Genomic DNA, 14,128 nt, shown 5'->3' with positions numbered 1-14,128 from the left:
TAAAGCGTGTTTTTGTTTTATTCTGGCATTTTAATCTTAATATGGTCAGTCAATAAGAATTATATGAAAATATAAATTGATTTGACGTCGATTAGTGGTTTTATTTATTTATGCCAACTTATTTTATACCTAATCTTTGTACCGAAAAAAAAAGTCTTAATCCAGTAAAAGTATAGATCCTATTGGAATACACTTTTCGGATACATCTTAAAAATACTGCGATTTAGCTACCAATATAATAATTATGCTTACAAAGAATAAATAAATAACAGAAGCATGCACTGAAAACCATGATAAACCGAACTCACTGATTAATTACAAAAAAGTACTAAACTTAAGTAAGAAAAGAAATACATTTTGATCAATATCCTAAAATCGATTACGTTTATACAAACCGTACTATTATTGGCCGGTGTAATACATACGCCAGTCCCAATTTCAGTGTAAGTAGTTACAAAATGTGACGTTTTCAACCAAAAGGTACCACATTGTCGCTTGTCGATAAGCTTGATTTCTAATTGAAGCTATATGAAAATAGCGCCTTACTGACAAGCGACAATTTAAAACCCTTTTGGTTGAAAATGGCACAAATATTTTGTCACTGTAACGCTAACATTTATTTCAGTGTAAAACATAACTAAAGTGGCTAAAGAAAAATATGTCAATTACCATAGGTTTCAAGTATCTAGAAATGTTTCACTGTATTGGCATTTAGAAATCATAGTGAAAAGATACTTCACGGTCGCCTTCCCGTCGTAATTATTGTGAGGTAGTGTGACCATGCCGCATATTCCTATGAGATGCGCGTAACAGTCGCGTTCTAAGAAAACCAAGGTAAGATGACCTCAACCTTTGAAACAACCTTTATGGCCTGACAGGTCATCCTTTTAAATGAGAGTGAATAGACATCTTTTAGGTAAGCATGATCCACCCTAGACTGCATCGGAACTTACCATCAGGTGAGATTGCGGTCAAATGCTTGCCTTTTTTTAATAAATAAAAAAAAACCGACAGAACGATGTGTTGACGAGATCAGACGGACAGGTGGAGACAGACGGAGACAGGAGGCGCAAGATAGAGACAAATGGAGACAACTGGAGGAGGCCTTCACCCTAAGAGGGGTCCTTAAATAATCAAGATAATTCATTAATTAATTGATAATAAATAAATATTTTTTTTAATTGTATTGAAAAATTCAAGTGCTAATTGATTTGTTGTGAAAATAAACAATAATTAATGCATCCAAAACTATGTAGGTATTTCAATTTTCTTAAGGAATTAAAAGGCTTTTTATTTTTATATATTTATTTTATGCGTTATTGAAGAGTACATTATACTGGAGGCTTTGCCAAGATGTCAGTCGTTGATAGAAAACACAAATCGAAAGTTAAATAATGTACCATAGCCACGTGACTTTTCGTAGCATCTGACAAATCGCGATACATTTTTAGGGTTCCGTACCCGAAAGGTAAAAACGGAACCCTATTTCTAAGACTCCACTGTCCGTCTGTCTGCCACCAGGCTGTATCTCATGAACCGCGATGAACAGTTGAAATTTTCACTATTTTTCACAGATGATGTATTTCTGTTGCCGCTATAACGACAAATACTAAAAAGTACAAAAAAAAAGTACGGAACTCGCCCACCGAGGGGCGAGTCCGACTCGCACTTGTCCGTTTTTTTTATTTGGCGTTAGTTGATGTACGATTTTCATCTTGTCTCTCTGGTCAACTATAATGTATACGCTTAAAATGTAATTGCTAATATCGGTTAAAATTTAGACCAATTAATTTAAAGAATACCTACGTCATTTTTGTAAAGCACATAGGTACTTCAAACTAAACCAAGAAGTTACATATTTCTTATTTTGGTATCATCTTTGCAAAAAGCATTTTTTTTAACGTTTGAATCTTAGAGGCCATATTAAACTTACTTCTTCAAACAAAAACGTTACTTTAGACACCATACCCGATCCACATCGTATCTTTAGCAAATTTTTGACGTATCTTAAAGTTCGAATCAAGCCGTATATTAACTTTCCATCTATCCGAAAGAGCGTACTCCCATCTTAAAGGCCGGCAACGCACTTACAACCCCTGTGGTGTTGCGGGTGTCCATGGGCGGCGGTAATCGCTTACCATCAGGTGATCCGTCTGCTCGTTTGCCTCCTATTTCATAAAAAAAAAAACCATCAACTTGCAATAACAGATTGACATGTCGTTTACATGTTCCATTGTCATGTTCTATTTTTAAATGTACTTCGCACACTTAATTGCCTTAAGCGATTGATTCCGTCAACGCACTAACATGTCATTATGGAAATTACGGATATTTCGTACACGCTAAGTGCCGCATTCTTTACAGGCATATACAAATTGCTATACATATACATACTAATTAATATCCGAAGAATCCCGGTAGACCCCTTCAAACTTGGATGTCTGTCATCAACAATGACCTAAAGAAAGCCCAAATCAACGACACGACGACCCAGAACCGAAGAGTGTGGCGAAGATTGACGAGGAGAGCCGACCCCAAATGAAATGGGACGTGGCTAGGCAAAGAGAGAGATACATACTAATTAATATCAATACTATGTTTTCATTATAAACTAGTCGCTAATCATGCAAAAAGTCCCGGTGGTCAAGTCAAGTGCTACATTGTATCTTATCGTCGAATATATACACTTAAACAGGGGCGCTCGCTTCGGGCAAACTCGGCTCCATTCGGCTCAGCATTGCTCTGAGCAATTATTAGGGTTGACACAACTTGACGTCCCTTTGCGTGCACGACCACACAATATAAGATAATAACCTGAATTTTATTTAATAATAATACTTAAATAATTCAAATAAGTACATGACCGACCGTATCCTAATCAAGCCTGGCTATCGCTTGGATTGCGATTTCAAAATTTTAAATTAAATTAAATAATTATTTATTTCAGTAAATTCAATTTCATTTTGCTTTGCCACTCGGTTTAACGAAAGCGAAAGTAATAAGCGTATTTTTTTAATCTCGATCCTAAATGATCTGTCGAAAAAATTTAAATTTCCTTTATTCCATTTCTTTAAAAAACGCCATAAAATTTAATTTTTTCTTCTCATTTGTATTGTCAATTACGTCAAAAAATAAGGGAGTGGACAATTTTAAATAGTATCAGTCGATCAGGTTTGTTTTGAGGAACACATGTATGTATGTAACCCATTGTCTTAAAGCAATACAAAAGTCACAAATGATGGTCAAAGTCTGGCAGCGCCACTTTACTGAGCAAACGCTCTAATATAAATGGCAACACATCGTGACGTCATCGTGTCACTTTGATTTGACGCCGCTTTGCTTAGTAGCCGTTCCGATGTATGTAAAACAAGGAAATTGCGATAAGGTCGGTGAAATGTTGCGTTTATGTATATTGTTGAAATACAATATTTTTTTAAATAAAATGTAAGGATGTATTTAAATTGTAATAGTAATAGTTGTTTAATGTATATTTAATATCTAATGTAATGTGTAATTGTATACCGACGGACGTATAAAATGTAAAATTTTATGAATAAATAATTGAATTAATTAGGATCGAAAGGTACCGTTATTTTTTCCTATTCGAAAGTTAGAAAAAAAGTTTTTTTTTTCGAAACAATTTTTTTTTTCATATATTTTTAAGTTTACAATTTATTGTGATAAATTGTTCATTTCCTATCTATTTAACCTTTCGTATGCACATGTCAAAAATTGCCATATAAATAGCAATATTGACAAATTCATTTGAATATATATGGAACAGATCAGCACCTAAGCAGCATACGAAAGGTTAACTAGATTAAGTTATAAAATTCAACATGACTATTGTCCATTATATACATGTAGGCATGTTTACATAAATACAATATGCCTTTCCAAAGATCGTCATCTTTATAACCAAGCTTGGAATTGGAAACTAACTACTAATTTACGACGTATTTCTACATTTATAACACCTTGTAAATTATGTTACTGATAAGATTCTTGGCACGGAGGCAGAATAGTTAAGGATGCATAAAAAACCGGACAAGTGCGAGTCGGACTCGCCCACCGAGGATTCCGTACTTTTTAGTATTTGTTGTAATAGCGGCAACAGAAATACATCATCTGCGAAAATACAGCCCTATGACAGACAGACGGACAGACGGACAGAGGAGTCTAGTAATAGGGTCGCGTTTTTACCCTTTGGGTACGGAACCCTAAAAAAGTAAAACAGTTTTTTTTTATCGTTTTTATTTTACTCTGCCATGGTAACCATTTCCTGGGGTCACTCTTAAAACCCTTCGTTTTATGGTATTTAAAGTAACCAAACATTTACGACAATTATTAATGGGTCAATTAGCTCCTATGCTAAGTAGATTGACCCAAACCTATTTGTAAAACGTAGTATAACATTTAATTTAATAAACTATGCTACAATTGCAGCCTGGCTGTATGACGGGGCAGTACCTACATATATAATAACAAACAAAAGTTTTATTTTATTTTATGTGATAGCAAAAGAGCAGACGAGCCGCCTGATGGGAAGCAGTCATCGTCGCCCATGGACATAAGCAACATCACAGGAGCCACTTAAGCATTGCCGACCTTTGAGAACCCTAAATACCCGCTTCTTGAAGAATCCCATGTCGTAGTACAAAGGAAATACCTCAGGAGGCATTTACTATTTGAATAGTTTTGATAATTCCATCCTTCCATCATCCTTTCTCTATACGAGTTGATGCCAATTTCTATGTATGTGGGATGAAATATTAAATTATTTTCATGAATGATAGCAATTCAGCTTTCCCCTTCTACATGTTATTAAATATAGGTACCTTATTCATCTTCAAGAAAAAAAACGTTTTGAGGTTTACTATTTTTTCTGTTTTTAACTTATTTGTGTCTTTCCTGTAGACATAATAAATTAAAGAAGTAGGGTAAAATTTTCAGTACTTGAAAATTCTCAGTATTGGAGCGGCCAAGGTGCTCCGACCGAGGTGATAACTGAACATGCGCCCAGATATTTGTAAATACATTGGCCGCTCCAATATATATGATGGCAACTGTACGTTAAACTATTTGAATCTATTATGATAATGATTTAAGTAACAACTGGTAAAACATAGAGAGATAAATAAAAAAAGTATTGTTCCATCTAAAGTTTTCCGTTTGCTATTTTGCAATACGCTAGTATTTCATGACACGAATAAATACGCTTTTTTTACAATGTAGCCGCCTCACTTAGGTACCCATAATCTAATAATAGGTAGGCACTTAATCTTTTTTATCGCAGTGAAAAAGCTATAAATAGTCAATCATGCTTCTGTGTACCGTTTGATCACTTAATGTATCTGCTATTAAACGGTTTTATCAAAGATAGATATAACTCCGTAATAGATGGATACAGTCTAAGGAAAAAACGTGCCTCGAAAATCAAGAAAATTTGATTCTCGTTCAGAGGGCGCTACTAGCTTTGGCCAACTGTCGTATAGATGGCGTTGACGGTTTCGTTTGTTATTTAACAATTTTAACGCATATCAGTGAAAGAACATGGGTCAAAATCATAAAAATAATTAATGCAAATAAAAAAAATCATTTATCCATATCTAAATACATTTTATCGTATTTTTAAAAATATATATTTTTAATTTTAAAGTGTGTCGACAGATGGCAGTGAATTTACTGGGGTTACAAAATTTACTATGACAGTACCGCTCTAGTATAAGTTACTCTATGGTTTTATTAAACTGTTTATGAATCATAAGCTATTATGAAACTCTTATGTAGATACGCCTTTTTGATTTTGCGCTGCAAATATCCGCTATCCCGGTCCCGATGCGTGATCAAACTCAAATACATAGAAATCAGAGCAAATCCACCGCTACCTAACAGACCAAACTATTTAATTACAAGAAAACTTTACAACAAAACAACCTATGTAACATACCATACCATAGACTTTACAATGTTCTAGTTTTCGAATCGTAAGGTAATATAGAAATATGAAGCATGTAAGAGTTGTGATGTTTTCAATCTTGACGGCAAAGCAATTACGCTAAAGAAAGCTTTAGAATCTTCTAATTGACACGCAAAATCGTATCGACACAAATCACGAAGATATAGCACGCGATACAGAGCACGTGAGTATTGGATGAAAAAATCATGAAAGGCGAGCGAAATATGCCGGAGATGTGGTGGTGGGTGTTTATAAATTTTATGTTGAGATTGCGCGCCGTAGACATTTCGCAGTAGCGATATGATTATACTGCGTATATTGGTTGTTTGCACGACTTGCGGCTAAAAGATTAAATTTGCCAAAGGAAAGCTTAAGTCCCAAAGAATTAATTGTTTAGTATTTTAGTTTATTTGCCAAGTTGAGCCAGATCAACAGTTCATCAAAGATAGATAGAGAGAGATACGCAACATTTAAGGTCTTCTGGATTTAAATTTCATATTATTACGGCCACGGCCGTTACCGACTTACGGATCGTTGATAGCTGCTACAACTGAAAGTGGTAAAGCTATCACCGTCCTATTTTAATTTAAAGTTTTATGGTTTTAAAAGTTTTTTTTTTATATTTTTGAAGTTTGATTTGAGATCGATTAGTAATTTAGTTCGTTTTGTTTGCTACTAAACGAATTAAGTGTTGACAGAGTGGAAATAGGTCTATACATGTTTTATTTCGCTCGTATTTCAAATAAAATATAATTAATATATGGGTTCATTAATTATTATATTAATTCATTACAAAATAAACTAAAAGACCCTTTAAATTAAATAAAAATACAAGATCATGTGAAAATTTTATTTGAAACGGATACAAAAAACATTTTCTGGGAATAAATTTAAATCGTACAATAAATAGTATACATACAATTCAACGTTTTTAAATTAATTATTTTACCATTTATTTATCAAAAAAAAAACCAAAAATAACTTAATTACAAAACAACTCACAAATTACTGAGCACAGTGCTCGAAAATAGAGACCTAGGTTCTCCGAAATATGTCGCGAAAGTTCCTAAAAACACGTAACAAACCTTAAAATCAGGTTAATGTTAGTATGACTTACGACAGTTAAAACCCTATAGAAAATTTATAGTAGGTACCCCAGAACCCCAGATTGAAAAATACCAAACGCCACTTAAAGAAATTCGCTTTCACCCCATTTCATCGGAAACACATCCTCATAACGACTCAAGCGCATTTCCAACTATTTAGAGCGTGTAATCGCCGCACAATACAGGATGCTCTAACCGGAACATGTGAACTCGTTATGAGAAATTGAGTCATCGATAGATAGCATTGGAAGTTTTATTAATCATGCACAAATGTAAATCAGGGGATGATAAAAAGTAAAACAATGACAATGAGGAACATGATAATTATAACAATGTAATTGTTACAATGAGTAATGTAGGGAAAATAAAGATGCTAGAAATACACGTGATAATTGATAAATGACTAGAAGAGGAATTAAGTAGTAGAGCATTGCATAAATTAGTTAGTAGGAGTTCAGAAATTGTTAAGGAAGGAAATTGGAAATGGAAATAGCTAATAACTATTCATGAAGAAAAAAAATTTAGCAAAAATTCAAAATAAAACAAACGGAAATAATATAGTACAAACCTATTACATACTTATTACAAATGCAGTAAAAAGAGTAAATTTTAATAAAATTACAATAAATAATAACAATAAACTAGAATGCTGAGAAAGCACACTGTGAGTATACAATGTATATAGAACAAAAATACTGAATAATAAATATCAGTACATAATAAAATTTGTACAATTTAAAACGTCCGATACAAAATTTGTGTAGGTAAATACATCGCAGCATTCGATTTTGATATTTTTGGTTAAAACCCCAATCAAATCTTGAAAACTAGTTTATTTCATGTCGCTATCCCATGTTGATAGGTGTCCAAGCGAAATTTCTTGCGTTTCTAACCTTGGTTGCTTCTCTATCAGGGTCTTCATCTTTCTTCGTGATAAATAGTCTTTCTAGTCTATCTTTTAGTTCATCGGGTGTAATAGGAGAAGCGGTTGACTGTTCTGCAGACTTGAAATAGTATTCCGAATGGTGAGGATGTCTATGGTAGTATCCTGAAAAGGTTAATGGATCTTAAAGAGGAATTGACGAAATGTATCCTAGTCGTATAGTTACATATTTATAAGGAATGGCTGGTCTAGCTTGACTTAGATATTAATCAACAAACAAAACTTATAAAATACTAAATTTTGGGGGCCAGAAAAAGTAAGCCAAAGAAGTTAAAAAAAAAACAGGATTTAATTGTCTATTTACATTGGATTGTTGTTTCTTCCCAGAAATTTTCCCATTTTATTCTCGTAGCTAAATATTTATTAAAAATAAAATTTTATATCAATACCTATTGAGGTCGGGATTAGAACCCATAAATGAAAATACGATAGGCATTATTAGCAATAAAAACTCACATTGCTTGCTTCGTATGCAGTAATTCTAGTTTTAAGTCAAAGGAGCCGTCGATGGCTTTAGAATAGAGCATCGGCATGAGGTCAATGAACCTGCGATCGAAAGTTCTTTATGATTCCGGCATCCAGAATTCCAGAGATATGAACTGGTTTATACTTTTTTTACAAAGGGTATTTTTAATTTTGTATGAACGTTTCAGAGATGTCCTTCCCAATATTATTTTAGAATTTTTTTTTATTTCCTTCTATTCGCAGTAGGTATATTTTTGATAGCAAACAGTATTGACTTGTTTTATGGAGCACGTTGTTTTAATCGCACACAAATTAATCTACATTAAACGTAAAGTTCTGGAGCAACTGCGAATATTTTTTAACTTATAATAAATTGGTAGTGCTAATGACCGCAAGCTAGAAAAAGATAAGAAAAATTGCGAAGCACTAAATTACTATTTATAGACTGATATTCATATAAACTGAACAACTCACCTCCTCCTGAACCCCCTGATCCATGGTGCCCATGTAGATATCCGGGACTGTCATAAGAAGTATATGACGATAAAGGCGAACTTGAATAGTCTCCATATCCAGACCCATGCCCATGGCCCCAACCTGATCCTCCGCTAAACACTGTAACCGCTAACAGTGCTATTTTGGCCAAGAAAAACGCTTTTTTGCTGGCGATCAAAAGTAGACCAAGTAATAATGGTAGTAGGGTTGATAATTGAAACTTGAAGCCGAGGAGAAATGGTACAAGCAAATTCCTAGCCAGCAGTCGTCCTGGAAAAGAAAATAGAAAATTATGTACATATATTAGAAAAGGTGAAGCTCATCATTCATTTTATGGTGGTTTTAAATTAATTAACAAAATTAGTTTTAAAAATAAAAAATTACGTTTTATTCGAGACTGTTTCTCATACAATCATTCGCTTTGTTTCGGGCTAACATCAGTTTAATTAACGTTTTTTACTTAAAAGTCCAAGCGGAAAAGTTCACCTAATATTTAACTAGGTCTACTATATAAGGATAAGCTGCCAAAAAACCGAAACTTAATACGATTGCGTTGGTTTTTAATAGTTTCAAAATAGCTATCAGCTTAATTGAAACGCGAAGAATGGAAATTTCACTCGTAAGCTTTAACAGACTGACAACTAGCAGGTGATAATTAAACAATGTACTCTTAATGCTTGTAAGTATACAAAATGTTCTGAACATGAGGTTAGAAACAAATATATGTATATCATGTTACAAATAGGTATAAAGTTTTCAAAAACTTATAAACTTATATTCTTTTCATAACTTAATTATTTTTGACCTCGCAGATATAAATTTTATGAAAAAAAAAATATGTCAATTTTATAGTTCATTGTGGTCAAAGATAGATATAACTCCGTAATAGATAGATACAGTCTAAGGAAAAAACGTGCCTCGAAAATCAAGAAAATTTGATTCTCGTTCAGAGGGCGCTACTAGTTTTGGCCTACAGTCGTATAGATGGAGTTGACGGTTTCGTTTGTTATTTAACAATTTTAACGCATATCAGTGAAAGAACATAGGTCAAAATCATAAAAATAATTAATGCAAATAAAAAAAAACATTTATCTATATTTAAATACATTCTATCATATGTTTATAAATCTTAATTTTTAGTTTTAAAGTGTGTCGACAGATGGCAGTGAATTTACTGGGGTTACAAAATTTACTATGACAGTACCGCTTATGGAGAATAACCGGACAAACACCCGTGCACAGGGAGATACAGACGCGAAAATGGCATTGGATTGGACATATCCTCAGGAAACCTGACACCCATCTATCCAAAGTGGCCCTGACCTGGAAGATGCCCGGCAAGCGGAAACATGGTCGCCCTAAATCCACTTGGCGTCGTTCTGTGGAGCAAGAACTGGGTGTAATGGGGATGGGGTGGGAGGAGGTTACCCAAGCTGCCCAAGACCGTAGTCAATGGAAAGACAAGATTCGGGCCCTACACCCCAGCAGGGGGTAACAGGAAAAGAAGAAGAAGAAGATGACAGTACCGCTCTAGTATAAGTTACTCTATGATTGTTGTGTACATAAAATAGTACATCACATCACACACATTTTATTATGAAATGTGAAATTCTAATAATTTATTTATTGCCTATTTATTGTTTTGCTAATCTAAACTTGTAGATTTTTGTGATAAAATGGTCAAAATTCGAAAATAAATTCAAATGGATTAATAGTTTTCTAAACAAAACTTATTTTAATAAAACCTTTTTATGGTTGCATTAAAGTGGATAATGATATTAACGAGCTCATAAAAAACAATCAAAACTTTATCGGTTTTGAAGCACTGATTGTTTTTAAAAGCCTTCTGATATGTTTTTTTTCTAGTGTCATCATCATCGATCCAAGATTCATAAACACAACCTTAGTATGGCCTTGTAAAAGTACCAGTCATTTCCGGTAGATGGCGTCTTACATTCAAGTTCAATGTTAACGCTCCGCTACCTTGAAACGAAAGTTGCTTCTTAAATATTTCCAAGGTTTTTAGGTAGGTGGCGCTACGAGTCCTATCATGAATAATAATTTTCTACAGCGTATTATCGATTTTAAGGAATAAATAAGTTTTTGGCATATCATTTTTGGTACAAGCTTTTATCGCTGATTGTACTTTTCTTTCCACAGGCAACTAATACTCATCGAGACAAATCTCAAAACCCCAAACACAATTAGGTTGCATTTTGTTATCACAGTTCCTATGGCCATCATCAGATCAGCTCGATGGTACCATAATATTGCATGGTCACCCGACTTACATATATGTATGCAAATTTTCAGCTTCATCGGAAACCGGGAAGTGGGTCAAATTTAACTTGCAAGATTTGACCCGTACTAACATCCTTAGATCAGATACATAAATTGCAAGTTAAATAAAAGCTTGTAAAATAGTTTGATTATCCAGAATAGCAGACTGTGATTAATTCATGATGATATTTAATTTGTTTACGCGCTGCATTGAGTTTTATTTATTTGCCTTCATATTTTTTGTACACACTTAGGTACTTTTAGATACTTGCCTTAAATAGCAAAGAAGTCTGCATTTAAATGACAGGCATTGCATTTTGAAACATTAGTGAATATGCATATTTTCCGTGCATTTGTCCCTGAAACTCTCAACTCCCTGAATTTTATAGTGAACTGAAGAAATTATGATAGACACCTCTGGGGCTTCAAAGGAGGCCCAAATGCTAAATTAATATGGTAGCATAATTATGTATAGAACCTACCTTTACTCTTTGACTAAGTGGTCGTAGATATAAGTGTTAAGAGTCATACACATACAACCTGACCGCAAAAAAGCCGCTCGCATACAATCAAAGTTACGCTTTCATTTTAAAACGCCGTACTTAAATTACATGAAATTTGGCAATTAACACTTGAATACTCATTGTCAAATTTCATGTTATTTCAAAAGTACGGTCAACTCTCAAGGAGTTTAATTTCAGTACCATTTCGTACCTTGTCACAGTGACAATAGTCTGAGACGACTTTCACATTCATTGTCACTGTGACAAGGTACGAATTGGACTTATATTGACCGGGATATGGACAGTGATTACCTTTTGTATTGTTTTTGATCTTTCGATATTTCGACGCAGTTACATACATTACGCTGAAGATAGCGGTGATAGGGGTGATATAAGTTTAGTGAAACTAACCGTGAATCATTCAAAACTCTTAAGGTACGATTTGGTACTACATGAAACTCACCTGTAGACATTTCGCCATGCTGCTGATGATGATATGCCCGATCCTTCACCCTTGGGTCCATCACAAATTCTAGTATTCCATTAGCTAACGTGGGACCGATTCGCATCACGAGACCGGGGTAAAGACCACTGAGGTCCCAATGCAGCGACCTCTTTGAAATTAAGTTGCTTGCATCTTCCATCATAGAACTATAATGAAATGTAAGAAAAATGATAAGTTTAAAAATGACTTACAACTTTACTATGGAATTTAGTCTTATCCATGTAAATCCGATTTATAATTCTCTCATAAAATAATTGGTCCTTATTAATTCCGGAGTACTAAGAAAAAAACCCCAACACTACCGCTTGTAGTAGAGAAAATAGGGTCCCAAGAAAAGTACTTATATTTAGTTTGTAATCCAGCACATCATGCCACAATTTGCCCGATTTCATATATCAAACGCGACTAAACCAAACCTAATGGCTTCAATAACAATTAAATTTATTTTGTAGAAGGATACAAATAAATTAAGATTTAATCTGTTAATATTTTATAAAACATTGTATTAGTTAAAAGCTATCTTACAAGGCTCAATTGGATAATTGAGAATGTAGTAAAATAAGTAATCTTATCTTGGATAAAAATAATAAGCGACTCTAGATTAAAAATGGCTTAGATAATCAAATTAAATTAACTGAACTACCGGAAATCCATTGGATCTTTGTCAAGAAAGCTTCCAAAATGCCTTGGTGTTTTGTCATCTCTGACGAACGATATCCCATTAGCCAAACTAAACGATTCCGCTTCATCATATTTGTCTAAGTTTTTAAGCACCTCTTTGCCAAAGCAAACCCCAACTTCCGTACTTCGTTGAACACTGACACAGTCATTTGTTTCCGCATTTTCAACAATATTTTCTTGCAACTTTTCACCTTCTTGCAACTGAATAGGTATAACTTCGACTAAAGTAAGAACTAAGAAAACAAAGGTAACAGGCAGTGACGCAGACATTTTTCAAAACATTTCAAAATTTGCACAGATTTTTGCAAACACCACCGACAAGAATGGGTCGAATGTTACGTATAACGAAATTGTAACGAACTCCAGTATTCTTATAGACTTTCCTTGTTATGTCTCGGTGAACTTTGCCATTGTTGGGCCTCGTCACGGGGTCTTCCCACGTCCGAACAACAATAGGGTGAAAATTTGAGTGCGATTTGGAACATAATCTGTGAGAGCGATCTGTCATATGTTTTGCATGTTACATCACATTATGTAATTGACGTAATTTTTTTAGGAACGTGGAAATAGTTATAAGCAAATTTGAGGGCAATGAAAGAGCCATTGTTTCTTTATTTGCATGACAATTGGTATTATCAGGTCAGATAATATGTATTAGAAATATCAATGTTATGAAACACTCCTTTAGGTGCGTTGTACATGAATTTACATTCTTGTATTCAATAAGAAAAAAAAACATAAAGAGACATTTAACTAAGAATATAATCCAAGTCTATCACAGTAGTTACATAGACTTGTTAAATAACTTATTTCATAAAAAGGCAACATTTATTTTCTTTATAACAAGCCAAATCACCCATAAAATACCGACAGTCAGCATTAAAAGGTAACCTCCAGAGCCTCTGACCTCTTCATTGTCTTTTACAACCTGCTATACTAGTATTTAAATGTTACACCTTAACTTAAGTCCACCCATATGATGATATAGTTCCTAAATTTAGCAGCATAGCATTCATAATCCTATGTATCAGTTTCGGTGTTGGAGTCTGTCTGAAATTTAAAGCCTGCAAGGAGTGAAAGTATATTTTTTTCTTATACGTCCGGCTTGCTTTAGTAAAAGTTTTGTTTGACTGACGTAATAGTTCCTCGATTTAACAATGACATTTAAGCTGTACAGTTTTCACATTACGT

The 14,128-nt window shown here is 33.9% G+C and overlaps 1 protein-coding gene across 1 annotated transcript; it reads right to left on the bottom strand.

Moving 5' to 3' along the window:
* Nucleotides 1–7,907: 7,907 nt before the first annotated feature.
* Nucleotides 7,908–13,500, bottom strand: LOC134750655 (uncharacterized). The gene is made up of 4 exons (XM_063685879.1): nucleotides 12,900–13,500; nucleotides 12,215–12,402; nucleotides 8,948–9,238; nucleotides 7,908–8,113 (listed from the first exon to the last, which is right to left on the bottom strand). Exons 1-4 carry the CDS (start codon nucleotides 13,205–13,207, stop codon nucleotides 7,911–7,913), a joined length of 990 nt encoding a protein of 329 aa, XP_063541949.1. The 5' UTR covers nucleotides 13,208–13,500; the 3' UTR covers nucleotides 7,908–7,910.
* Between the last annotated feature and the right edge of the window lie 628 nt (nucleotides 13,501–14,128).

Source organism: Cydia strobilella, chromosome 20 (assembly GCF_947568885.1).
Source record: "Cydia strobilella chromosome 20, ilCydStro3.1, whole genome shotgun sequence".
Classification (NCBI taxonomy): Eukaryota; Metazoa; Arthropoda; class Insecta; order Lepidoptera; family Tortricidae; genus Cydia; species Cydia strobilella.
Note: the sequence above shows the minus strand (reverse complement) of the source record. Positions and strands in the feature narration are given on the sequence as shown.

Excerpts from the sequence above, each read along its gene's own strand:
- LOC134750655 (XM_063685879.1), bottom strand. The coding sequence starts at position 13,207 with ATGTCTGCGTCACTGCCTGTTACCTTTGTTTTCTTAGTTCTTACTTTA. Across the intron at positions 12,403-12,899 it reads AAAGATCCAATGGATTTCCG|TTCTATGATGGAAGATGCAA; the intron begins GTAGTTCAGTTA and ends ATTTCATTATAG. Across the intron at positions 9,239-12,214 it reads GCATGGCGAAATGTCTACAG|GACGACTGCTGGCTAGGAAT; the intron begins GTGAGTTTCATG and ends TTTCTTTTCCAG.